The sequence below is a fragment of the Pseudopipra pipra genome, chromosome 3 (assembly GCF_036250125.1).
Source record: "Pseudopipra pipra isolate bDixPip1 chromosome 3, bDixPip1.hap1, whole genome shotgun sequence".
NCBI classification, from domain to species: Eukaryota; Metazoa; Chordata; class Aves; order Passeriformes; family Pipridae; genus Pseudopipra; species Pseudopipra pipra.
In genome coordinates, this window is record NC_087551.1 from 61369535 (window position 1) to 61395104 (window position 25570).

The 25570-nt window shown below is 36.7% G+C and overlaps 1 protein-coding gene across 7 annotated transcripts in view; it reads right to left on the reverse strand.

Moving 5' to 3' along the window:
• The window catches only part of LAMA2 (laminin subunit alpha 2), a 358263-nt gene that overhangs the window by 155317 nt on the left and 177376 nt on the right, over positions 1–25570 (reverse strand). For 4 of the 7 annotated variants that reach the window (XM_064649531.1, XM_064649530.1, XM_064649526.1 and 1 more), the window contains exons 13-14: positions 5713–5814; positions 4939–5150 (exon numbers count right to left, since the gene is read on the reverse strand). In XM_064649531.1, the coding sequence (XP_064505601.1) occupies positions 4939–5150; positions 5713–5814 (314 nt within the window). The remainder of the gene's footprint in view (positions 1–4938; positions 5151–5712; positions 5815–25570) is intronic. The other 3 variants (XM_064649528.1, XM_064649524.1, XM_064649527.1) reach the window with 1 other exon arrangement.

Genomic DNA, 25570 nt, shown 5'->3' on the forward strand with positions numbered 1-25570 from the left:
TATGACTACTCTAAATAAGACAGACATGAAAGGTAAGGCGGAAAAAAAGGAAGACTTCTGAAATTAAGATAGAAACTTCTGAAAAACAAAAATTTTACCATCTCTAAGAATATGACAGGAATTTGGAGGGACTACCATCGTGGATTATTCAGTTAGAAACTTGAATCTGATTTAGTGATACTAGAACTTCTGTAAAAGGTTCTCGATACCGTTTTAAGAAAAGAATACTTGTTCCTATCCAGATCTTCAGTAAATTCTCTCTCGCTTTTCAATATATGCCCTTTGTTCCATTGCTGTACGCTTATTTTGCTATTATCCTTTTGAGTTTTCCTTACAATAAGATAACCAATCTCTAGGATATTAGATATCAAAAAGTGATTACTTACAATTAAAAAAAAAATCTAAAAATTTAAGGAGAAAAATCTGTAAATGAAGAAACAAAATTTTAATAAAAGGTCAAATTTTATTTCTCCTTTGAACTACAGCTAGTTCCCTCTCAGCACAGATCTTGGAACAAAGAAAAGCACTAACACACAGAAACAATCCACTCAGTATAATTCCACATTTCTATTCACTGAATTGTTCCAATTTGCATTACATTCTGCTATTTGCTAAATGGGATTTTAATGTGTTTAACAGTTTTTAGCATTAACAGTTACTCAGTGAAGAAAGCTGCAGTGATTTTCTTTTCTCCCATTTTGATGTTGCAATTTTGATTCCTCGATGCCATTCTGCATTCATTAAAATACATAATGCTGGCAGTAATGGGGCACTGGATCCTGGAGATGCATGAACAATCTGAGATTAGACATCAAGACCAAATATTTAAGCTGACTGTTACTGTCAGCAGGCAACTGTTGACTTCTAAAAACAAACAAGATTAAAAGGGAAGGGGACGTTTCAGGCTGTATCGGCATAGTTTACTGTCTGCTGTGCCAGGCATCTGAATCACATCAGCTGCACAAGGCACATGAAGTACTGACCCAATCATTGTTCATTTGTGTTGAAGCCAATTCCACACAGGGAAGAAAACCCTCGACCTCTTCTTCCCTCTTCCTCCTTGTGTCTAGCACTGACTCTTTTGTATGTGGTTATAAACAATCTATTATCTTTAGCACCACGATTTCCAGTGTCTATCTGTGTGTTTGCAACATTTACCACCAATGACCACTCTGAATATTAAAACTGAATAAACAGTGCTACTAAACTTTCTTTGAAGCACAAGCTAACAGTATTAGATTAAACAAAACAATAAAAGAGAGTTATCTTTTCCTGGCCAGTTGCTTCCATCACATATGGACTTAACTGCAACATTTTGGAAGATCTGTCAACCTAGAGGAGGATCAGGATATAAACCCAGAAGCTGGGTTTGTGTTCAGACTGATTGCTGTATTTCTGTATTCTCATTTTTTTATCCCACTTGATCATCTAAATGAAAGCCCACTCATAATTAGGAAGCTTCCTAATTATGCCATAGAGCAACAACAACACTGTAATCTTAAAAAGACCCAAAAAAATGTACCCAAAACCACGCTCAAGTCAAACTCAGCATTACTGAATTAATATTGTTTCATAGCTACTTAAAGTGTTACTGACTGATTAGTGTTTCTAGTAGGTTAAACTAAACAAGAGTTAAAAATACAATCTTAAAATTAAAGCTCTTGCTAACTGGAAACAACGCCATTGAATTTTTAAGTCTCTTTCCACATGACTGCAAGGAAGTTACTTTATCTTACAATGCCTCCATTCTGGTCTCTTTTTAAGCACAGATTATAATAGCATCCTTGGAAATGCTTACATATGTGGTGTCATTACCCATTTTGAAAACTTGCAGTATTTAAATGAACAGGTTGCTTAATATAGCATTCTCTAATTAGTATGTTGCATAATTCTGCTGGTGCTTTGAAGCAGAAATTGTCATTCATGAAGGATCTAATAACCCTGCAATATTTCTGTCTCTCTGCCAGATCCTCTTAACCCTCTCAAAGGAATATCCATCTGTCCACTGCATATACCTGTTTATAGATATTAAAAAACTTTTAGTTCAATCTACTTATCTATTAAGGCTTAGCTCTACACTATGTCTTTTCAACAATTTCATCCTTCGGAGACCATCAACAGTAGTCCTTAATCAGCACAAGATATCACAAAGAATATCTTCTTCATTGGGCCTACATTTTCCCAGCAGTACTAAAGGGGCAGAATATGGAGAAAAGAGTTATTTCACATGATCTTAAGAGTTATGAGCACAGCTTTGTGCCTAGCATATTTTAGCATGAGTGGAAGTCAAAGAGAATATGAAAAAGTCATTACTGAGGCATACCTTAAAAATCAGCAATATGCCTACAATGACAGATGATAAGATGGGCTGGGTGACAGTAGATGCTCTTGTTGCTACAAGAGGTGACTGTGAGCACAAACTGTTCTGAGAAGACTCAACTCCACTCAGTAAATCTCACCCCCATGGGTGAAACTATGATTCCTACAGTTAAATCAAGGATGAAAAATTGAATTTGTTTAACTGTGATTGGAATTTCACATCTTCTCTTCTCTCATGCTAAACTGCAATGAGCACCCTAACAGTACACAATAAAATGTGTTTACTTTAGACTTGTGGACATGCTGACAGTAATCACAGTTACACAGTAACCACTGCATTCTTCTCTGGTAAGAGACATCACAGGGACAGCTAGAAATGTACCAGTAATATAAGACCATTTCTAGTAAACAGGATACTCTTCAAAATTACTTCAGTCCCTTCTCCTAACCCCCTTTTAACTCATTGTCTTTCAGGGACCAACCTTCCAAGCTGTAATGTCACTACACCTAGAAGCTGATGGCTACTAATACAAAAAGCATAAATTATATGTTTGTCACAGATCTCTTCTTAAAGAGTATTTCCAAGACATGTTTTTGGAAAATTTTCTATAACACACCACTAAACTGTTCCAAAGTGAACAACACTACCAAACAGTGAGGCACCACACACGGCCAAATGGCTAAAGCAGTAATCTGGGATGCAGGCAGTGATGTATAGTCTTCCAAACGTGCCATGGAGAGGTCTGCCACTTCTTACTTACAAGGCACAAATTACAGACTGTGTCTGTTCTACATGTGTGCGCTTATCTGAGCTATACGTTGTTGCCCAGAGGGGATCTCATCCATCCCACCCTCACTGTTCCACAGTAGAGGCAAGATGGAGCCAGTACATGTCCAGTAATGCACTTTCTTCACAGATTTTAACTGCCCAGCCAAAGTGGTTTTTTGTAGGAAAGCCCCCTTGTCATAGAAGTACAAACATCAGTACACAAATATATCTAAACCTCTGACAACTGAAGTTTGCATTTCCCATAATACTTAGTAAGACCTTCGGCCCAAAGAAAGTCAATCATACATATCTCCTCTAAAAAAACATTGCATATAAGCCCCTACTGTTCACCCCAAAACTGCTCCTGCACTCCTTTAGTTGGGAAAATTCTGACTAATGGTTTCCGTTTTTTATCTGAATGAGAACAGAGTGGAGGAACAGCATTACTGAGCTCCCACTAGTCTCCGCTGAAAGCTGTGGATTAACAGCTTCTCATGGTCTGCTCACAATGCATAAGAGATGAGCTCTGGCCTGCTATTTTGGCTCTCCTCTAAAACCAGGGTGGGAAACTGATGGGCCATGAAAGGTTTTCAAACTGGATTCAAGGAGATGCAGAGATGCAAAGAGATGCAAGGTTGACGACCAAATGAGTAAATTAGGAAGCAGTTTGGCCCAAACTCAAGCTAGTTATGATTCACAAACTTATTTACAGAGATGTAATACATACTAATTAACCACAGGAAGAGACACAGATTGAAGAAATATGAATTCTTTTTGCAGGGAAAAAATTTGCACTGCCAAAGCTCAAATCAGAAAACTGCATGTTGTTGACACAACTTGCCTTTCAATTTAGGATGTATTTTAATTACCTAAATATTCAAATGATGGTTGGATTTCTTAAGAAATTGCACAGTAGCAAAAACTGTGTCTGTGCTCTCAGCAAATAATCACTAACTGTGCTATCAGCTCCCTCCATTCCAAATTGACTTACACCACTGAGTCAAGTGATGTGTAGATTAGAGAACATTTCAGCTTTCATGCCTTGTGAGTAAAACACTACTAGGCAATCAATTCCATTGCACATTTAAAAAATATTACTTATGCCACCTAACTATTAATGTATAGACAGTGCAATCATACAGTATCAGAAATGAGGCTGCTTTCTAGCCCACCTGGAGTATTTGCTCATGCACTTATGAAAATTTAAAATGCAAGATAAGCTTTACAGTTTCAACCACACTGCAGCCACTGAAATAGAACAACTATATCGTCTCATATGTCTTAAATTTTATCGAAGGACTCAGAAGAGTTCACATCAAATCAGTGGCTTTAAGCAGTCCAGGCAGCATCCTGACATAAATCAAAGGAAAGGCTTTGGGATTAAAAACATAGAAAATTCCCCTCGAGGCACTTTTCCAGCTTAGAAACTCAGGATATTATTCTCTGGTCCACCATTAATGTGGCCCTGTATGCTCATTAAATGGGGAAAACAGTATATATGCAACATATTATCTCTTTCGTCAACATGTCATTACCGCACTCCATGATTTACCGTATACATGGGAATTACCGTGTTCACAAAATAAACATATTTATAGAACTGCCATTCATGCCTTAATAGTCCATGTAATTTCATTTTCTTAAAACGCTGTTCCTTTCTGTTGCCTTCCTCCTCCTGCCTATCCAAAATGAAAAACATACTAATGACTGCTTGAAAGTGTAAATGAATGCTATGGATTTCATGATAATAAATTAGAGTGTTTTATATTACATCAGCTTTTTCTCTCTGAAGAGAGAAAACAACTCTTGAGAATATCTCTGTAGCAAAGGGACCCGTTTCCCACATTCACCTGTAGATGGCATTCATCCCATTGCTGTATGTGGCTCTTATGAGGATCCTCTTTACATTTGCAAGGATAGTCATGAACTCCCTCCTGCTGACTGGAACATCGGTGCCATGCACTGAGAAAGATTCTGGTTTCAGCACAATCTCTTCAGTGTGCTCTTCAGAAGGCTGCAGGTGAATACCCCCTTTCGGAGTGCTGATTATCAAGTCACCTCCCTAGAAAGGGCCATGAATGAGAGATATTTGAATACGAAAAGAGTAATGAAAAAAAACCCAGTTGGGGTACATGATTTATTGAATAATATATTTTACAAGAATAACAAGTATCAGGAATAATATTCACTTTTCATAATCCTGAAATGGTCTTGCTCGATAAAACTGAAAATCAGTGGAAAAGAAAGTTTAGATTATTCAGACAAAACCTAGTGTCATGGCTCTGCATAGGCAAAAGCAAATTCATACAATGCTGAGTTGCACAAGAACAGATCTGCTGAAAGAATGCAGAAGTGATACCTCAAACAATCAATTATTTTATTTCTTCATTCCTCCTGATGAACAAGAAGTATTATAGTTTTCTAAGCTACTGCAATAATACCAGAGATATTGAAGCTTTTAGCTCTCTGAAGTGTATCCATTTTCTGATACTATAAACTAGCTAAGAGTATGTACACCCTTCTGTTTTGTGTCCTCAGCCACCAGACTTCACACTGAACATCTGAAGAAGCAGGCAATTTTCTTTCTTTTTTTTTTTTGGTGGCTGAAAATACAATCATTTTACCTCTATGATGACATCAGATTGAACTATCAATTGAACTGTTTCTTCTTTGTCTGTGAAGTCATAGGAGACTGTAAATTTCAGATGTCCTCCAGCAACTGCTACCTAGTAAAAAGACAGAAGAAAGTGTAATTAAATGAAAGAAAATGGTCCTTAACTACTGGGGGCATTTTTCTCCAGCATCAGTATCTCCCCTAAGTAGGTCTCTAGTGTTGCAAAACCGTGTGCAGATACCTGGGAATTACAGTTCTACAGACCATTCCCTTCTCGCTGAACTATCTAGAAATGACACCTAGTCATTTTATTTCTATGCCTTTTGAAGGCTGCAAGTTCCTTAAATGCACAGACTAACAGAGAAATCAGAAACAGATATGAAATCAGTGTAAATTTCCACTAGATACTGACATTAGATTTTTAATGTATTTATTTCAGTTGTATGGTCCTCATTTAGGCTGGCCTCTACATCCTTAGCAACCTATAAAAGATTAAATAACTTCAGTTTCATTGATGGGCCAAATTAGAAAAATAGAAAAAAAGCACAGTGATGTTTTTCTTAGAATGGACTGTAACCTAAGATGAAGTAAGAATTTTCCCTCATGGAGTTAAATAAATTTACTTTAAAAGAATGTTCCAGCCCTTTTGCTCAGTTTGACCCAGCCTACAACACGAGAAGTCAACCACCAGGCTTTTCTGCCATGCCAATATATTTTATCTATGCTCTTTTAGCCCTCAAAATCCTGGCAATGACACTAGCTTTTCCATTAGAAATGGAATATAGTAGGATGCAAATCAAAAACTGCAGATTTGAATGACAGAGTTCAGCACAGAAATAGTGCTTTCTGTTAATTGATTGGAAGAAGCATAAGTAAATCAAAGGCTGAAGCTGGCTCCCTGCCAAGTCTCCAAACCTTACCACAAGAAGTCCCCCCCCTCCCCCCAAACCTCAGGGAGAAGAGGGAGAAAAACAACTAAGAAAACCCGAAACGAGAGAGAGAGCTAAAGCAATATATATATAAATATATTTACACCTATGTTACAGTTATATACAATTGAAATATATACAATTTCACAAGGGAAAGGGAAGGGGGAAGGGAAAAGGAACAAAACCAAAATAAAAAATATATATATATATATATCCTGATTAGTGGCCCAGTATCTAACAACTAAAAGAGTTAGCAAAGAAATATCTCACTACTCTCCTTGGGACAACTGAGAGTCGCTCCGGAACGATCGCCGGCAACCTCCGCCTCCCAGGGTCGGCAAGGCCTAACCAGGCCTCCCTCCCCAACACGGCAGACTCAACAGCAGGGAACCTGCACCTCCAAGCCGCCGGAAGGAAAGAGCGAAGGCCTTTCCTCCTTTCTTCTTATAGCCTGGCTTACGTAAAAATCGTAGGGAATACTGGGTAAATCTGGACCCTTCCTTGGTTACAAACTGGTCACCAAGGAAGGCCTAGCCCAAACCACCACAAAGGCTGAAAGAGCTACATTTTGGGTTTTAAACACATCTCTCTCATACTTCAGTGCAATGTGAGCCTCCTCTCAGAGACTATTAAAATCACAGGGACCCTTCTGCCCTTCCAGTGCATACTGCTGAGCACAGAGCAAACTCATGAGTCTTCTACAAAGAGAATAATCTGGTTATTCTCAAGGACATAATGTGCCATCGTTTGTTCATCATACTAGATGGTGTTGCACACAGCAACAGATAGCAGTGAAAGTCATCATCTTCATTATTTTATGAGGCACCTAATTTAAGGGGTGGAAAAAAATCCCAGCATTTAAGGCCTGGAAATCAATTGATTTTGAGTTATTCATAAAGGTATATAAACCGTCTATATCTAAGGCTGTACAGCTAATTGCTAGGTTAAAGCCAGAAAATTGCCTCCAGTTCATAACACAAATCTTGGATCATAGAATCATGGGATCATAGAATCATAGAATATCTCAAGTTGGAAGGCGTTCATAAGCATCTTCGAGTCCAACTCCCTGCTCCTTGCAGGACTACCTAAAACTAAACCATCTGACTGAGAGCGCCATTCAGAGGTTCCTTGAATGCTGTCAGGCTTCATGTTGTGACTACTTCCCCAAGGAGGAAGAATCTGTTTCCTAATGTCCAATCTGAACTTCCTCCAGTGTAACTTCATTCCATTTCCTCATGTCATATCGCTAATCACCAGAGAGGAGATCAGCACCTCCACCTCCGCTGCCCCTCTTGAGGAAGTTATAGACTGTGACACGGTCTCAGCCTTCTCCAAGATGAACAAACCAAGTGACCTCAGCTGCTCCTTGCAAGTCTTGCCCCCAAGGCCTTTCATTAACTTGATCACCCTTCTCTGGACACACTCTAACAGCCTGATGTCCTTGAGGTGCCCAAACCCGCACACAATATTCAAAGTGAGGCTGCACCAGTGCAGAGTAGAGAGGGACAATCATCTTCCTTGACCAGCTGGCAATGCTTTGTCTGATGCACCTCAGGACATGGTTGGCCCTCCTAGCTGCCAGGGCACACTTTTGGTTCATATTCAACTTGCCACCAACCCAAAACCCCAGAGCCACCGACCCTCTTTCCACAGGGCTGATCTTCAGCCTCTTATCCTCAAATTTGTATATATAAGCAGGATTACCTCATCCCAGGTGCAGAGTCCAGCACTTGCGCTTGTTAAACTGGGTTAGTGATGGCCCAGGTCTCTAGGCTATCCAGATCTCTCTGTAAGGCCTCTCTACCCTCAACAGAGTCTGCAGCTCCTCCTAGTTTAGTATCATTGACAAAGAGTAGCATCACATGTTTATCTACATAGTATCCAAACCTGTGAGCGATGCCTACATTAAGCCCTGACCATAACAACACGGAAAGACTTTTGTTTCCTTAGATACAGATATTACACCATTTTTGCTTTGCTTCTGGTCAAGTCTAAGCGCTGGTTTATAATTGCAAGAGGAATGTAGAAAACTTACATATCTGAAATGCTACAGGAAGTACCCAGAATTGCTTTCACATGTAGACAAATATTTTAGAAGAGTAACTTTTGCAGAATTTTATCATTTCTATTTCAATTTCAGACTAACTACAAGGATTCAAAAAAGTAAAAATAATGGAAAACAAAGATTAGGGAGTTTCAGGCAACACATAAAAATTATATATCAAGACAGGTTTTACTTTTTCCCAGCTACATAACCTTTACCTTAGTAAATAAAAATCTAACATGTGAATTGATAGGTCACAAAGCAGAAAAAATCCCAACCAACCAACCAATCAAAAAAAGAAAACCAAAAACCAAAACCAAACCACCCCTAAAGTAAAGACAATAGTTTAGAGAAAGCAACCAGAATGGACTAGGGACTCCTAAAATATAACCAATAGGAAATACAAGAAGAAAGGGGTGGGCTGACTAGTCCAGAAAAGAGAACGCTCAGAGGGAATAAGAAAATAGTTTACCAAAACCAAGAAAAATGAAATGGCTATTTTTATTTTCCTGTGGCAACTGCAGGAAAAGCATAAAGAAGACTCGGCTTAAATTTACAGAAAGCTTTCTGTTCGTAAGTATGGTCAAAACAGTATCAAATTACTTGAAAATGCTATTGAATTACTTCATTAATTCTTTAATAGCAGTTCAAACATGTCGAAGGTACTCTGGGTATAATGCCTAAGAGCTGGAATATGACTAGGAAGTCTCTTTAGTTCTCTGCTAATCGCAGCAGTCTGATCTCCACAACTGCAACCGACAAGATTTGCACATCACAAACAGGATTACACACTGAAGACAAATTCTCAAAATGGCACTTACTGTAGAGAATACCTGGTAGTTCAGAATACATATTTACCTTGTGTGCTGTATAATACCAATATAGATTAGAAAAAAACTCCAACTTACATACAGCAGAAAGTACTACTTCCTTTTGCCATTGTTTATAGCGGTAATTTCCTTCCTCTGCATATCTAAAGTACAAGTTCGTTCACAGGCAAAAGAATTCAGAGGTTGATCCCTGCGCTGCCTGTGTCATCTACCACAAAAAATACTTTTCACTGAATTTTAAATACAAGGACAATACAGAAGTTGGGCACCTGTGAGATCCCTCTATTTGATATTTTTCTCTGTATCACCCAAAGATTCAGAGTTCTGCTTCAAAGATTGTCACCTGAGGTCATCAACACCAAAGAGAACAGAGCATAAAAGTTTGCCTTGCTGTGACAAAGGCATGTATTATTGAGACAAGAATAGCTGTCTAAAAATGTCAAGGAAGTTCCACAGAATTTCCATTGTCTCTCTCACCTGTTTTTAGATTAATACATCAAATATTTATTCCCAGCTCAGGAGGCAGAATCAAGAAAAGTCACAGATTCCCCATGAAATACGAGTACAGAAGAGAGAAATCACATCTGTTTTAGTTTTAATCCACCAAGTTTCGGGCAGATAGTTTTTCTTTGGTTTGGTTTGGGTTTTGTTTTTTGTTGTTGTTGTTGTTGGTCACAGCTGTACTTTACTATTATGTTACATTTTGTTAAAGGATATAAACAGGAAGCACACAAGACTTTTTTACAACAAGCTGACAGAGAGAGGGTCAACCAAAACTGAAGCAGAAGAAATGGCTCCTTTTCTATGAAAAAATTCCCTTTCTCAACAGCAAGAAGTTGGAGGGTATTAGGAAGCAGCCAGTGTAACCTAGTGCAAAACATCTTTGATGTTACACCTGTCACACTAAAGTCACTTTTAAACCAAGACAAGTGATATTAAACCACAAATACAGCACTGAAAACAAACAGCATTGCTACAAATATTAGCAAGGCCATAGAAGAAGAAAACTTCTATCTCTTTATATGGAAATCAAATCTAGAAGTCTTTCTCTTCTTCCACTTAGTGAATCTCCTGCCAACGCTTTTCTAGGGCAAGCTGTCAGGATCTCTCCTGCTAATGTCATTGTAGAGTACCTCTTTCTTATGCAGTTTTTATAACTCATCTTATTCTTGAATTATTGCATGATGATTCATATTCCCCCTCTTAAATGTCTCTTGTAACTCTGCCTGTAAAGGTTTAGCACTTAGTCCACTATGCTGGGTGCTGCCTCATTTCTGCTGAACATCTGCCAAATGTAACTTCAGAGATTAGGAGCTATCTGCACTAAACAGGGTGCTGATTATAATCCCTTATCTCATTAAGCAGTAAACTGCTCTTCTGTCAGCTAGGAAGAGACTTAGTTTGTGATTAAAGCACCTGAATATGAACTGGGGTGTCTGATATGGCACTATGTGGCTACATATGGGCAATTGAAAGAAGTCTTTTGCAGAGTCAAAGGAAAGCAGCTGGTCTATGATGTACCCACTGAAAGATGACTTTCAAATAATTTTACTTCATATTTATATTTAAAAAGTAACTTGGAAGACATATGATGCATTTCACAAATGAACAAAAAATTATGCACTAAATAAAACACACACACCCTGCTCATATGTTTAGTTGTAAAATCTATACCAGAATGGATTTAGCTCAGAAAGGCTTGGATTTCAGGTGTAATCCAAGAGAACATAACATTTCAAAAGCGAATTATATCACTATATTAAAATAGATTTAGGCCAATACTCATACAACACCAGACTTTCAAAATGAGAGATATAAAAGGTGTCATATAATCTCAAGAGTCATTTATGTTGCAAAAGTCCTCTAAGATTCTTGAGTCCAACAATTAACCCAGCACTGCTAAGTGTACCAGTAAAACCCAGCACTGCTAAGTGTACCAGTAAACCGTGTCCCAAAACAAATTAACAAATGTCAAGAAATTGAAGTATTTTTTCCCTCTTCACTGTTAGTGGTTGTGGAGGAAATATAGTCACTGACATGTTTTACAGGACAAACAAACATTACAGAGAGAGTTAATATTTGTATTAAACCAATATAGCTGCAATACAGCTATAGAAAGGTAACATGCTTTTGGAAACATGAATCCTACTTGCTATTACATAATTATATATGTGGTCATACAATAAGGACTATAGCAAGTGAACAAATGTTAGTAGAAAAAGAAAAGAAAAAAAAAGAAAAAAAAAGAAAAGGCTACAAACATGAATGAGCAGAACATTTCAGCGGAGAATGTTAACACACATACTGATGAATACAAAACCAAGGAGTCGCACAGCAAGTTGGTGACAGTAATTTAAGGTTCTAGGAGATAATAATGTTTTCTTATTCTAGAAGACATCCCCAAAACAAACCCCTATTTGTTTCCTGATACACCTATGTATGTTTTTTACTTGCTGCCATGATTATGAGAAATTACACAGATGTTCATTCAGTCTTCCAGTGGCTCTGTCATATTCCTATGGCACTATCTACTACCAGATACTGTGCTTGAAGGTAATGGAAATGTAATATATACAGTTTAACATTCCCTGCTAGCCTTGAATTTCCATGAAATAGAGCTGTAACAAAATGCTGAAGTTTATTTGGACTCTTGCACCTTCATAAACTCTCTAGGCATACGTTTATTTTATGACATGGATTTCAGCATACTAGAGATATTTGCCGCCAGAACAGCAGCATTAACCACATGAAGGAAATCCTTTAAATAAAGTAAGGTTGCTCCCAGTTTATTAGTGGTGACCAATGTAGTCCATAATTGATTGGCATCTATGCAGTTGTGATATTATTTGACAAGTCACTGAACAATGTACCACCTTAACTGATGGCTAAGTGCACATGTGTTCTTCTAGCAGCCCACTCATTGCAAAAGGGAGTGGACAAAGGGCTACTTTTCCTAACTTACGTGTAAAGAAATATTTCATTGTTAATTCGGCTCTCATCTGAATTATTATCTTCCTTATGAAAAAGTACCAGCTGTAAATTTATGATATTTAATTGGATTTTGCTGATCCAGTCTTTGTGATAGCTGTAGTGTGAGGGAAGGCAGGGACTAGAAAAGAATTCTGATAGAACCATCACCAAGAAGATGTCAAACCTTTCTTCATTTAGTAATAGCTCTCAGCAAAGATTGCATGTTTTAGTTCTACTCCAGATCCAATTAGAGATTAAATAGACTCTCCTCTCTTAGACAGATTGAATTTAGATAGGATAAAAAAGCTCATCTGAGGCATTAAAGTAATATTTCAGATAAAGCAGGGAGCAGAATAATCATGTTTTATTTGAATGACAGTATAGTTCTGGCTAGCTTTAAAAAAAAAGTCAGAATTTTCTTTATCGGGAAGTTAATTTTTCCCCTGAAAGAATGGGTTCATTCTCCTAACTCTCTGCCATCTAGAGTTCCCTCAATTCCACCCCAGCTAGTTCAGAATCCTACAGTTTCCCTGCTTAAGTACACTCAACATTATTCTATATAAATTGATGCTGCATTCTACTTAAATTCTCTTAATCAAAATGCTGCTTCCAGAGAAGTTAACCAAACATGGGAGTAAGCTCTATAATGTAGCCTGACTACTATAGAGCTTAGTTCAATTGCTTTCCATGAGAATTTGTTTATAATACTGAACCAATCAAAGGGGAATTCACTATTTCTTCAGTTTCTTGAAACAGACCACTCCAATAGCTGAGATTTCCAAGTTATACTTTTCTTGAATCTTATCCAAAATGTTATGATGCAGCCTCTTTATTTTTTAGATTTTCCTCTGCTGATTGTATATAAAGGTAGAGTTGGGTCAAAGATAAAGGAGTTTTATTCAATGTAGGTACTCATTTGATCACAGAATGTTCTGTGATGTTGAAGCTATATGTTAAAAAGTTGAACAGCAAGAGATAATGCATGCTATTGCTTTATATCTTATCTATACATTTATTTGCTCTACCTTGAATGACCTTTACGGGAATTTTAAAAAAAAAATCCTTAAAAACTGACTCTGTAAGACTTTCTCTCTTTGTGCATTGGATAATGGAACAAGACAATCACAATAAATCTTAATATTTAAAATTTTCCCAGCAATGGAAAGAGCCATGAAATCTGTGGGTTTATTTTTTCCCCCCAAGCAAATGTTTTCAGTTTAAGAGACAAATAAAACCTGTCCAAAGATCAAGCACAACCCATAAGGACCAACCCAAACTCTGCTACATTGTACTTCACATGGACTTTGACCATGACTTTTCCATATTTCACATCGATACCTGAACAACTGGGATCCCTTCCAGAACATAAAGTTTAGCAGAGTCTTTTTGTATGCTGCATCTGATCACTAGGCAGTCGAAAGAATACCCTGTACCTATCAGAGAAACATCACGTGTTTAGATTCAAACATAGCTGAAACATGAGTGAAGAAAGAACACCAAGAGGGGAAGACATTAAAATCTAGTAAGTATTTCCTTAATCATCCCTTGAAAGTATCCCTTGCTTTTGCTAGAATATCAAAAGTGTAATCAGACAATTTAAAGCTTGCTGCTTTTTCCTTCTTGCTTCAGAAGATGCAAGGCATAATATTGGTAAAGTGGTTCATAACATTTGCTATCCTGAACATGATAATCTGATGCCTATTTTCTGACCCTTCATATTTAAAATATTTTGTCACAAACAATTTAGACCAATCAAAACCTTACACAATTCTTTTAATTGAATGTATCTGCTATAATAAGAAACATTTACATGGAAAATATTTTAAAATAATCAATAAGAAGCTTCTTTTTTGTGGATTTTCTAAATTATATCCATAAACTCAGCCCAGTCTCACTGTTACCAAGATACTGTATTAACACTACCATTTTATAACCTTGGTTCTCTTCCTTCTTGGATGAAATAGACTTTACTATTTGGAAGCAAAAAAAAAAAAAAAAAAAGATGTCTAAATAAAGTGCAACAATTCATTGTGTTTAATATATAGTATTGAAACATCCAATGACATCATGGAACTCTAAAAGGAAAAATGGAATAAATCTCAGTTCCTAAGAAAGATGGGAAATGAATGACATGAGGTCTCCTGTGAGCCCTGTGCTGCCAATCCTACTTATGTTGAGTAGTTGCTCCTTCTGAACTTAGCATTGAAAAAAATTAATGTAATCAGTGAGTGATTGAAAAATTTGCACAATAAGGTTATATGCTGTCTCATGAAATGTATTTATGAATGTAGACATTCATGTGTCTATACATTCTACAAATTCTCAAACGTCTACCGTAATTCCCAGCTGTCATTTCCCCTCACTAGAGAAGACAAACAGAACTGTCTGGCCAACCACTCCTGAAGTCTAAAACCCGCTTTTCTACTGATAAGCCTTTACAAAATTTAGATTATATGATTACTTTAAGTACTTAACCACAGTAACAATAGCATATAACCTTAGTATGGCTACTCACTTCTTCTTCTTATTCCTTTGCTTTCCATATGATCTTGACTGTGCCTTCCCAACCACTGTTCCCCAAGCTGCTGTAACTAGATCAAGGATTCAAAAATACAAAACAGGGGTATGTATATTCTTCCAGTAGTGATGTGGCAACCGTAATTCATGAACAATTACTGTTCATATCTATTACTGTGGTGGCAGGTAAATCTCAATCTTTGGAATTCTCCTAATCTGGCAAAAATATACCAGAAGCTGTGACACTATAGCATAATATGTCAAGCACTCATCATAGAGGAATATTTAAAGAAATTAACTTTGTATGTCATCAAAATTGCAGGCATTTTTGCCTGACTGAATACAGTTAAACTGCAAGGAAAAGAAAAAAAAAAACAAACAAAACAAAACAACTAATACAAACTCACCAACTGATGACTAGTTTTTCACAACAGCTGCTCTGATCTCTGTAAGCACCAATTTAGCAGGCCAAAGTGGCTGAATGGTGTAAGTCTGGGTAAAAATAACACTTTTTCTTTAACTGTGAAAATGTTTCAGACTGCTAGTGATATTGAAATCCAATTCACTATTTGAGCTTCAACTCTGAGATATGTTTCTAAATAACATCCCCTCATCAAATGTTTCTAAATAAAAACTGTTTACTGCTGGTCTTGTAACTGTCAACAAACTCATAATTGAAAGTAATTCTTAATTTTACTGATTAAATGTTGGTCTCCCAGTTCCATGGTCTTTGGTTCCAAAGGGACAAACCATAATTGCAGTAGACATATCAATAAATGCCTTCCTGTAATATTAGAATGAATTACTAACTAGAACATTTATGTCAATGTCCAGTTTCATTAAAACAGAAGAACTGATGCTTAGCCTTCCTTATCTGGCTGTACTTTCATGAATATTTTAATAAGAAAAAGAATTTGCATAATTTTGCAAAACTAAAAGCTCATATTTCTATGGCAACAAAACCCCAGCATGCAAGGATTATTAAAAACAAAAATGCAGGACTATAAAACAAGAGCAACTGCTCAACTCCAAATTAAAAGCTGTTCTTAGTAAAGATGTTTCCCTCAGCCTTGCTACTGCATTTAGGGCTAATGAATATTTGCATCCAATACTGCTGAGGATATCCCACTGCATCATGATCTTAAAATCAAAATCCATGGATTCCTCCTAAAGCGTTTACTGGCTACTGAAAAAGCTTAAAGAGTGTAAGCAGCAGAAATAAATAGTTAAATTCTACTCCCATGTAAGAATCATAGAATCCTTAAGGTTGGTAAAGATCATGTAGTCCAACCATTAACCCAGCTCACTGTGTTCACCACTAAGCTATATCCTGAAGTGCCATCAAGTAGTACAACTGACTCTTGTTAGTACAGTTCACCAAGTTAGACTGTAAGTATTCTTAATCTTAGGCTTTCTTTTTGTTTCTGTGTTTGTAAAGCAGTAAGCAAAATAGCTCAGGAAATGATTTCTAAACTTTGCCACAACAGAAAATGGAAAAAACCCTTCACTTTTAGCCAGCCAAAGATTATTTTCCTATCTCCTTCTACTTAACTGGTTTGCAATATTACTATGGACAATATTGTACCACAATCATGTCTGCATGAGTAATTCAAAGCAAAGTATGACATAACTAGCACTTTGGGATCCTTTAGGAAACTGAAATACATCATAATGTTTCAAGCATGAAAGAGTTGTGTGACTGCAGTATCTGTTGTGCAAAATTATTCTGACAGAAAGGATATACTGCTTTTAATAACTGCTGGTGTTTTTTTAACTTTAAGTGGGAGATTTTGAATGAAATAACATGTAAATACATCAATGTTTTGAAGAAAATTTCTTTCCTAAGAAAAATACAAGGACTTACAAAGCCCAAATATCTGCTCTTCCGAGGTTGCTTGTCATTTGATATAACAAATGCAACAATAATATATTCTTATTTAGTATTTTGCTGCATACCATGGAGACCTCTAAGGATCACATATCAAAATAAAAGCAGTAAGAATAAACATTTGAGTACTAAAAAAAGATATAGATTCATATAAACTTGTCTCTGTGTATTATAATTCACCAACAATAATCACAGCATAAACCCCCAAAACTCCTTGAATTTTGATTTCATTTTTCAGTTTTAGGGGAAAACAAAGCAGTGAATCAGAACTCCTGTGATTTTTCGTCTATTTTCAGTCAGTATAAACCATATTTTGAATTACTTTGCCTCTGGAGCCAATTCTTTCTCATGATTAAATTCATGGCCACTTTCCTGGTTTGCTAGTTTTGCAGCCTTTCTTCTGCTAAACTTATTCATGACAAGATAACATAGTTTTGAAAAATACATATGTTTTCTTTTAGAGAAAGAAACTTGTGTATGAGCTTATTTGAAATTAATGCTAGTTAATAGTAACTAAATATATGTATGTATTACACAAAACCTGAATTTTAATACTGTATTACTCAAGGAAAAAAGATTTTTCAGAAGAGAACAGACAGCCCTTAATTAACAAATATATTTTAAGACAGATTTTTTTTTTATAAAAACAGTATTGATAAAATCTATCATGCTATTCTTTATTGTACTCATAAAAGCAATTCTGCACTTGTTAGCATCATGGTAATCCACATGGTAATCCACCATCATGGTAGTCCACAGACTATTATTACTTGAGGCAATGCGCTCATATATATGAGCACTGCCCGTGCACAAACACACGCACTATGTATGCACATGCACACACAGTAAAAATAAAACTTGGTATGCACCGATCTTTGAAAGCTGCAAAACTGTGCTGTTGTTTCAAAAGGCAATACAAAACCAAGTTTGTTTCAAAATAATCTTAAAGAAAAGGTCCTTTCTGAAAATCTTTGCAGGTAATTTTTTTTTCTTCAAGTTCAAAGTCTTTATCTTTCTTAGATATGATCTTCTATGAGAAAACACACATTTCTTCTTAGAAGGCTGAAGGAAGGGTGAGTAATCAAGCTAATGAGATTGGAGAGCAAAAGAAAGATAGAAGATACGTGAATTTATGCCCAAGAGTGAGAAAGGAAAAATGACACAGCTTTATGAGTCCTCCATAAGAGAATTTATTTTTTCAACTTCAATTTGCCTTAACGAGAAATGACAAAAAAATCCTTCAGCCATTGTAAGGATAATCCAGTTCTATGAACTTTGTGGTTTCTGCATTCATGTGTGCTACCTTTAACATTTTTTTCCCTTAAAGGAAAAACATAGCAAGTATCTATTCTTCATAAGTTATCCTGATTAGAAAAATAACATTATTTTACAGCAGACAATACAGGTTGTCACTTATTATTTGTTCCTACAGGTGCAGTGCCTTCCTTTTACAGTCTTGAAGCAGTATCTTTTCTACCAATTACAAATTTACCTACTGTATCTTTTATTGGAAAAAAGGACCCCTATATTCATGAGTTACCTCTGCTTTAAAGGCATAATGATGGAGAAACTTTCCTTTGGATGAATTAATTACTGTCCAAAAAAAAAAGAGGCAACTCTACTGCCCAAGGGTTACATTTGCCAAAAGAATCCACATCGATCTTACATTGGCATAGGCTCTATGAAAGTCCTACGCTGAGTCCCATTTGAAGGATTCATCATCACCAAAAGCATTGCAGTTCCATGAGATATGTTAACATAGAGAGTGTGATTAATTCACACAGGTAGGAAAAAGTTCTACTGAGATTAAATGTTGTCAGGCCTGTAAACTTCATATGCTTAATCATTTTGCAAATTTTTTTTTATACAAAGTGCTATACGTATTTAAGTGAGAGTCACATATTTCAAAGCAAGCCTCCTATTCTCTTCAAAAATTCACCTTACAAAAATGTCAGAAACTCCTTCACCTTTTGCTATGGAATGTATTGCACAAAAAATTGAGCATGAAAACCATGTGATAGTATTGTTCCATATACACTTTATTTTAATGTTCTGAAAATATCAGAGGCACCTAAAACAGTAATACAACACTCACAAGCTTAGAGAATAAGTACATTAAGTCTAGCTATAAAATGATACCAAACATGATCATAATTAATGCACATAGAGTAAGTATCCACACATAGCAATAAAAAATAATAATGTGAAAAAATTATTTCTACTGAAAAAATAGCTTCTGCATGTCCATGTTACTCATCTACCTGATCTAACTGTATCTTTTGTACCTTTCAAGAAGACATACTTGACCTCACTAGCTAAAAGAGATCCTCTCCATTTGCTTTCCCTATGAATGCTGACACTTTTCAATTTAATGGAGATTTTATAAAACGAAATTCCTTACCTTATAGTGTATCAGCACTGAGAATGTTATATCTGGTTGGTATTATAGGAGTGGATGCTACTCACCTTTGATGATTTACAGCTTCCTTTTCAGACAGCACTTTCTTAAAATGATATATTTCAAACTTCACTCTTTTTGAATATGAAAGAAGGAAGGATAGATACATCATCTTTCAGATAACTCCCTGAATCCAATTTATATCTGATTCAACTGAAAAATTATTAGGATGAAGAAAAGGCCATTGGTATAATTACAAAAAAAAAAAAAATTACACATAGATCCTCAAAGAGCAACCAAGTCAAAGGAAGGAGATACTGATGTTCCAAAAGAGCACTAATTGAAAATCACGTTTAGTGATGGACTGCATTTTTTTCTTAACTCTACCTAAAAGCAAGAATACTTTTTGCATAGCTTTTTTAAAGATAGAAGAGATTAGCTAAAGATGATCAACTGAGATGTTAATAAGGAAGGATGAAGTAATTCCATCAAAATTAGTCCAGATATAATCACAGAATTTTAGAGTTGGAAGGGACTTCTGGAGATCATCTAGTCCAATGTGCCTCCCAAGGCAGGGTCGCCTAGAGTAGGTTATACAGGAATGTGTACAGGTGGGTTTTGAATATCTCGAGAGAGGGAGACTCCATGACCTCCCTGGGCAGCCTGTTCCATATAACGCTTGACAGAATCGTAGAATAGAAACATAGATTGGCCTGGGTTGGAAGGGACCTTGAAAATCCTCTAGTTCCAACCCTCCCTACCATGGGAAGGGACACCTTTCACCAAACCTTTTACTAATCCACTTGCTCAGAGCTCCATCCAGCTTAGGTTTGAACACTTTCAGGGATGGGGCATCCACGACTTCTCTCAGCAACTTCTTCCAGTGCCTCGCCAACCTCACAGTGAAGAATTTCTTTCCAATATCTAATCTAAACCTAAATGGCTTTCAGATTAAAGCCATTCTTCTCTATCCTGTTACCACATGCCCTTGTAAAAAGTCTCTTTCCATCTTTCTTGTAGGCTCTTTTCAGGTACTGGAAGGTTGCAATTAGGTCACTCTGAAGCCTTCTCTTTTACAAGTTGAACAATTCCAATTCTCTCAGCCTTTCCTCATAGGAGGTGCTCCATCCCTCTTATCATCTCAGTGGCCCTCCTCTGGACTTGCTCCAACAGGTCGATGTCTTTCTTGTGCTGTGGATCCCAGGGCTGCATGTGGAACTCCAGGTGGAGTCACACCAAAGCAAAGTAGAGGGGCAGAATCACCTCCCTTGCCCTGATGGTCACATTTCTTTTCATGCAGCCCAGGATACAATTGGCTTTCTGGGCTGCAGGTGCACATTTGCAGATCATGTCCAGCCTCTCATCCACCAGCACCCCTAAGTGCTTCTCAGCAAGGTTGCTCTCAATCTGTTCATCCCCCAGCCTATATTGATACCAGGGGTTGCCCCAACCCAGGTGCAGCACCTTGCACTTGGTCTTGTTAAACCACATGAGTTTCCATGGGCCCACTTCTCAAGTTTGTCCAGGTCCCTCTGAATGTCATCCTGTCCTTCAAGTGTGTCAAAAGCGCCATCCAACTTGGCATCATCTCCAAATTTGCTGAGGGTCCACTTGATGCCTTCATCTACATCATTAATGGAGATATTAAATAACACTGTCCTAACATGGACTCCTGAGGGACACCACTTGTCACTGATGTTCATCAGGACTCTGGGCCATTGACTACAATCCTCTGGATGTGACCATCCAACCAATTCCTTATCCACCTACCAGTCCATTCATCAAATCTATCTTTCTCCAATTAAGAGAGAAGGATATTGTGGAGGACTGTGTAGCCTCCACTGTAGCCCTTCCTTTGTCCACTGATGTAGTCACTCCATCATAGAAGGCCACTACGTTGGTCAGGCAGGACTGTCCCTTGATGAAGCCGTGCTGGCTGTCTCAAGTCCTCCCTGTCCTCCATGTGTGTTAGCATAGCTTCTAGGAGGACCTGTTCCATGATCTTCCGAGGCACAGAGGTGAGGCTGACAGGTCAGTAGTTCCCAGGGTCTTCCTTTCTACCCTTTTTAAAGATGGGTACAATGTTTCCCTTTTTCCAGTCACCTGGGACTTCACCTGACTGCCAAGACTTTCAATTATTTCAGCTCACTCTGTTTTGTCCCTTTCAACATCAACATGAAGAACAAAATTGTACACAGAACCAAAGAACCTTTAAGGTCAGAAAAGACCTCTAAGATCACCGAGTCCAACTGTTAACCCAGCACTATTCCTTCTCTCCACACAGCTGCTGCCTTTTAGGTACTTAAGACATCTGCTTCAGTCCTTATTCATTTTATTTATGTACATTTGTTATTAAATAAACTCAGTTTTCCATGTTTTTCCTTAAGTCTAGCTCTCCTTTGGGCTACCTCCAGTTGACAGTAAAGCCCTGGACACATCAATATCCTTTTATGAGGACCAAAGAGCCTTTATAAAGTTGTAACTGCAAAAGTGTCTTTTGTAGAGAGAAAAGATTAGATATAGAACATTAAACAATGTTTGAAAGTCTCACCTTGAGAGAAGAATGAGTCTGTGTTTATGTATGTGCATGCAAATGTTTTTATACATACAGAAAGCACACCTGTATTTGAGATAGCCTACATGGAGAAGATACATAGACCCTAAAATCAGGTGCTTCAGAATCTCTCAGAAAATATCCCACTTCATTGCACTAAAAATTCTCGTAAGTTAATTTTCTAAATAAGAAAACACTCCTTTACTCTAATGTCAGAATAAACATAATTAAAGTGTAACAGCTCTAATACTCAAATAATGAAGTATTATTTACAAAAAGCATTAAAAATCAGTTTAAGCTGGTTATCTATTTCTTTCAACATAAGTTCAGTTTCTAGCAACTGATTGACTCATATTTCATCATTTGTATCCTTGGAGAATGGAGAATGACATTATCTACGTGTATCAAAGCCTGGAAGAATGATAAAATCATTCTGAGTTTTGGTGTTGCAAGTAATTGTTTTAAGAATAATTGTAATTTTGCAACCTTAAACAGTAAAATCTCAGTATAAAATTTCATCACATGCTCCAGGATCTTTAAATCTTATTAACAGCATATGAATCTTGAATCTAATAGAATCTAGGATTTTTTATTATTCATTATTACTCACTCTGTGGCTTTTCAAAAGTTACTCTGAATTTTAACAAATAGGTTGGAAAACCTCAACTTAATTTTATATTTTATCCAGGATACCAACTTTTAACTTTAATATCTTTTGAATTCTTGGTGTGACAAAAAGCTATATAACTCAAAAAGAATCAAGCCTTGTATGTAGTTCATATATAATAGATAAATACAAGGTCTTCCAAGTGTGATTAATGTGATTTATATACCTATATAAATTTCCTTTAATTGAATGTGTTCCTTCTTCCCTTGTTTCTGTTGGCAATGTATATCTTCTGCTCATCTCTAATGTGAGCCAGGCTGCTAGGTTCTAATAAATCATGTTTTGACTAACAATGTAAATTTTCTGCTTCCATCTCAAACTCTTTAATATTTAGCAGGGTTTCATGCTGCTTTAGACTTAATGCAAATGATGTAGTCTGAAATAACGATTAACTTTACAGCTGTAAGATAAAATATGAATAAAAAAACTATCACTTCACAATAGTATTAAGAGAAAAAAATGATTAAAAATGTTGAGCTTAACTTAGTGCTGTTTAAAATATGTGTTAAAAGAGGACTGTGACCTACACAAAGTTAGACAAATTTCCAGGCACAATTAGAACACACCATAAACTCTTTTACAAAATGGTTATCTATATTTAAAAAATACTCATGTATTAAGTTAACCACACACAAGCAGGGAGTATTTTTTTTTCCATAGCATCTATTTACAGGTTGTAAGTAATTGTTTTGACTCAGCAGTGTGTTCCAGACCCTATGCACTTTACTTGGTCGTATGACAAACTAGCCTCCCCACTGTTGCAAAACTCCTTAGATGTACAGCTGTTTGAAATTTAGAATGGACAGAGATAAGATTCAACATTTTCTTTTAGTCCTCCACTGCCACGATCTCCATCATTAATGTATGAATTCTGTTTCTTCATCTGTCTCTTCCCATCCTCTGTCTAGTTGTATTGGCCCATTTGTTATTATTTCATAATATCTTCCATTAACTACCAATTATGGTGTAATAATTTAAGTAAATCACCTTTTATTTAATGCTGTAAATTTTCTAATCTATTCGACACTTCATTCTCTTAGCTTGACTATAACAGAGCTATTCTCTAGCTTAGAAAATGAGTGCAAGTTGCTGTATACTGGGTTGGTGGGCAGGACAGCATTGATCTGTGCTTGCATTCTTAGATTATTCCATATGCATGTTGTATTGGCCACTGTTGGAGACCCACTTTCTACACTAGACAGACGTTTCCTCTGACTAACTACAGCTGCTCTTACTTTCTCACAAATGTTTCAGAAGTGATCTCCTGCTGATAGTAACTGCTGTAGCTCCATGAACCTAATTGATTTCTGAAAATTTCTGCTAACAGGGGATCTGTCTTTTCCTGTATCACCAAGTGCCAACTAAGGTGTTGATACATCTCTTCTGAAGAGCTAAAGATAAGCCTAACAATCTCTGGGGAGTGAATGAATGTCCACAGCCATCTAGCAGGAATTACCATTTCTTAACACTTGAAAAAATGCCTCTTTTCACTAATTTTCACAGAAAATGTGTATAGTGCTCTATCCCCTTAAGTCTGTTAAGAATTTCATAGACAGTATCTTTCATGAATTAATTTGTGAATGTAGACCAGAAAGCAGGGAGCTAAAGTTCAAAGCAAAACATTTAAACATCTTATATTAACTAAAAGAAAGAATAGGATATGAAACAACAGGGAGCAAATATATTAAGCAAATGTATTAAGCCCGCACAAACCCACACATTCAGGCCATCAGGTTTTATTTTTAAAACATAATTGTGCTGTGCTTGGGAAACAGAAAAGCACGCAGCCTGTGTGACATGTCTAACACACAACCTGTGTACTCATGCACCTTCCTATCCTATTGCCTTTGTCACCTTCATGGTGGGGTAATAAACTTTGTACACAAAACACTGTGCCCTTACTTGTACATCATTAATAAAGTCATTAATGGGTATGCATAATTCATGCATATTTTGGAAGACTGTAAAATTACACAGTCGTGTGCAATATGTGTGGAATTCCAGCGCATCCTCAATATGATTCTAAAATATTTTAGCTTAGATGTAGAATTTCTTGTTTTTTAAAATTCTTTTCCACAGTGAAGTATAACTTTAGGTGTGTAGCCATCTGTACAAATAATGGTGCTCAGAAAGAAGCATCAGGGTCTGTCATTTGTAATATGTAAAAGTTCTATTTTGAAATATTCAGATGTGAGCAGGGCTGGTCTTATTATGCCTTCAATGAACCGGTAAAATTTTAAATGGCAAAAGGTTTTTGTAAATCTTGCATTTAGTTTGTCATAAAAATTTCAGATCCATGGATTCGTCTAGCATTCCAGCCAACAGTAAGTGATGCTCATAAAACTTTCAGTTTATATGGACTGCAACACGAATCATCATAAGCCTCAGTTATGCACACTTTTCAGATCCTTCTGTAGAGAACCTGAAATTTCAAATTATTTCCTGTTTATACTTACCTTTAAATATGCTTGAGGATGAATAGCACTAAGTGTAATATCAGTTACTTTAGTAATTCTCCAATTATTATTGTGCCAAAACCTGACAAAATACTAGGTTACTGGATGACAATGATACTCCATAACACCTTTCACATCTAAATAATTCATGCTAGGTATTTGGTGGGAAGTCTTGGAACCAATAGCAACACACGAAACCATTAACACCCAAGATGCAAAATCTTTTACATTTCTATAACTAAGAATTTAACAAAATATGGTCATAAGAAAGCATTTTACTGGTACACATGGCGAGCATATAATACATAAGCTGCATCTTTTGAGAAAGTCAAGTTCTAAAGGCCCATTTCAATCCTTATGCACCTGAAAAATTATCATAGCAATTTCTGCCTTACTATTGACTTAATGATTTATTTTTCAATGTTTTCTGTAATACAGTGTATTTTAGGGTATTGGTAATACAGTGTATGGGGTATAAGTGATGAGATTTTGGTAGCAGGTAGACTGCAGGAGTGACCCCTCTAGGAACTTGTCAGGGGTTCTCCTGTGCCAGGCACAGCTTAGTCCAGCTGGCCTGCAGCGGAACCACCACAGGCACATCAGCCCATCAATCAT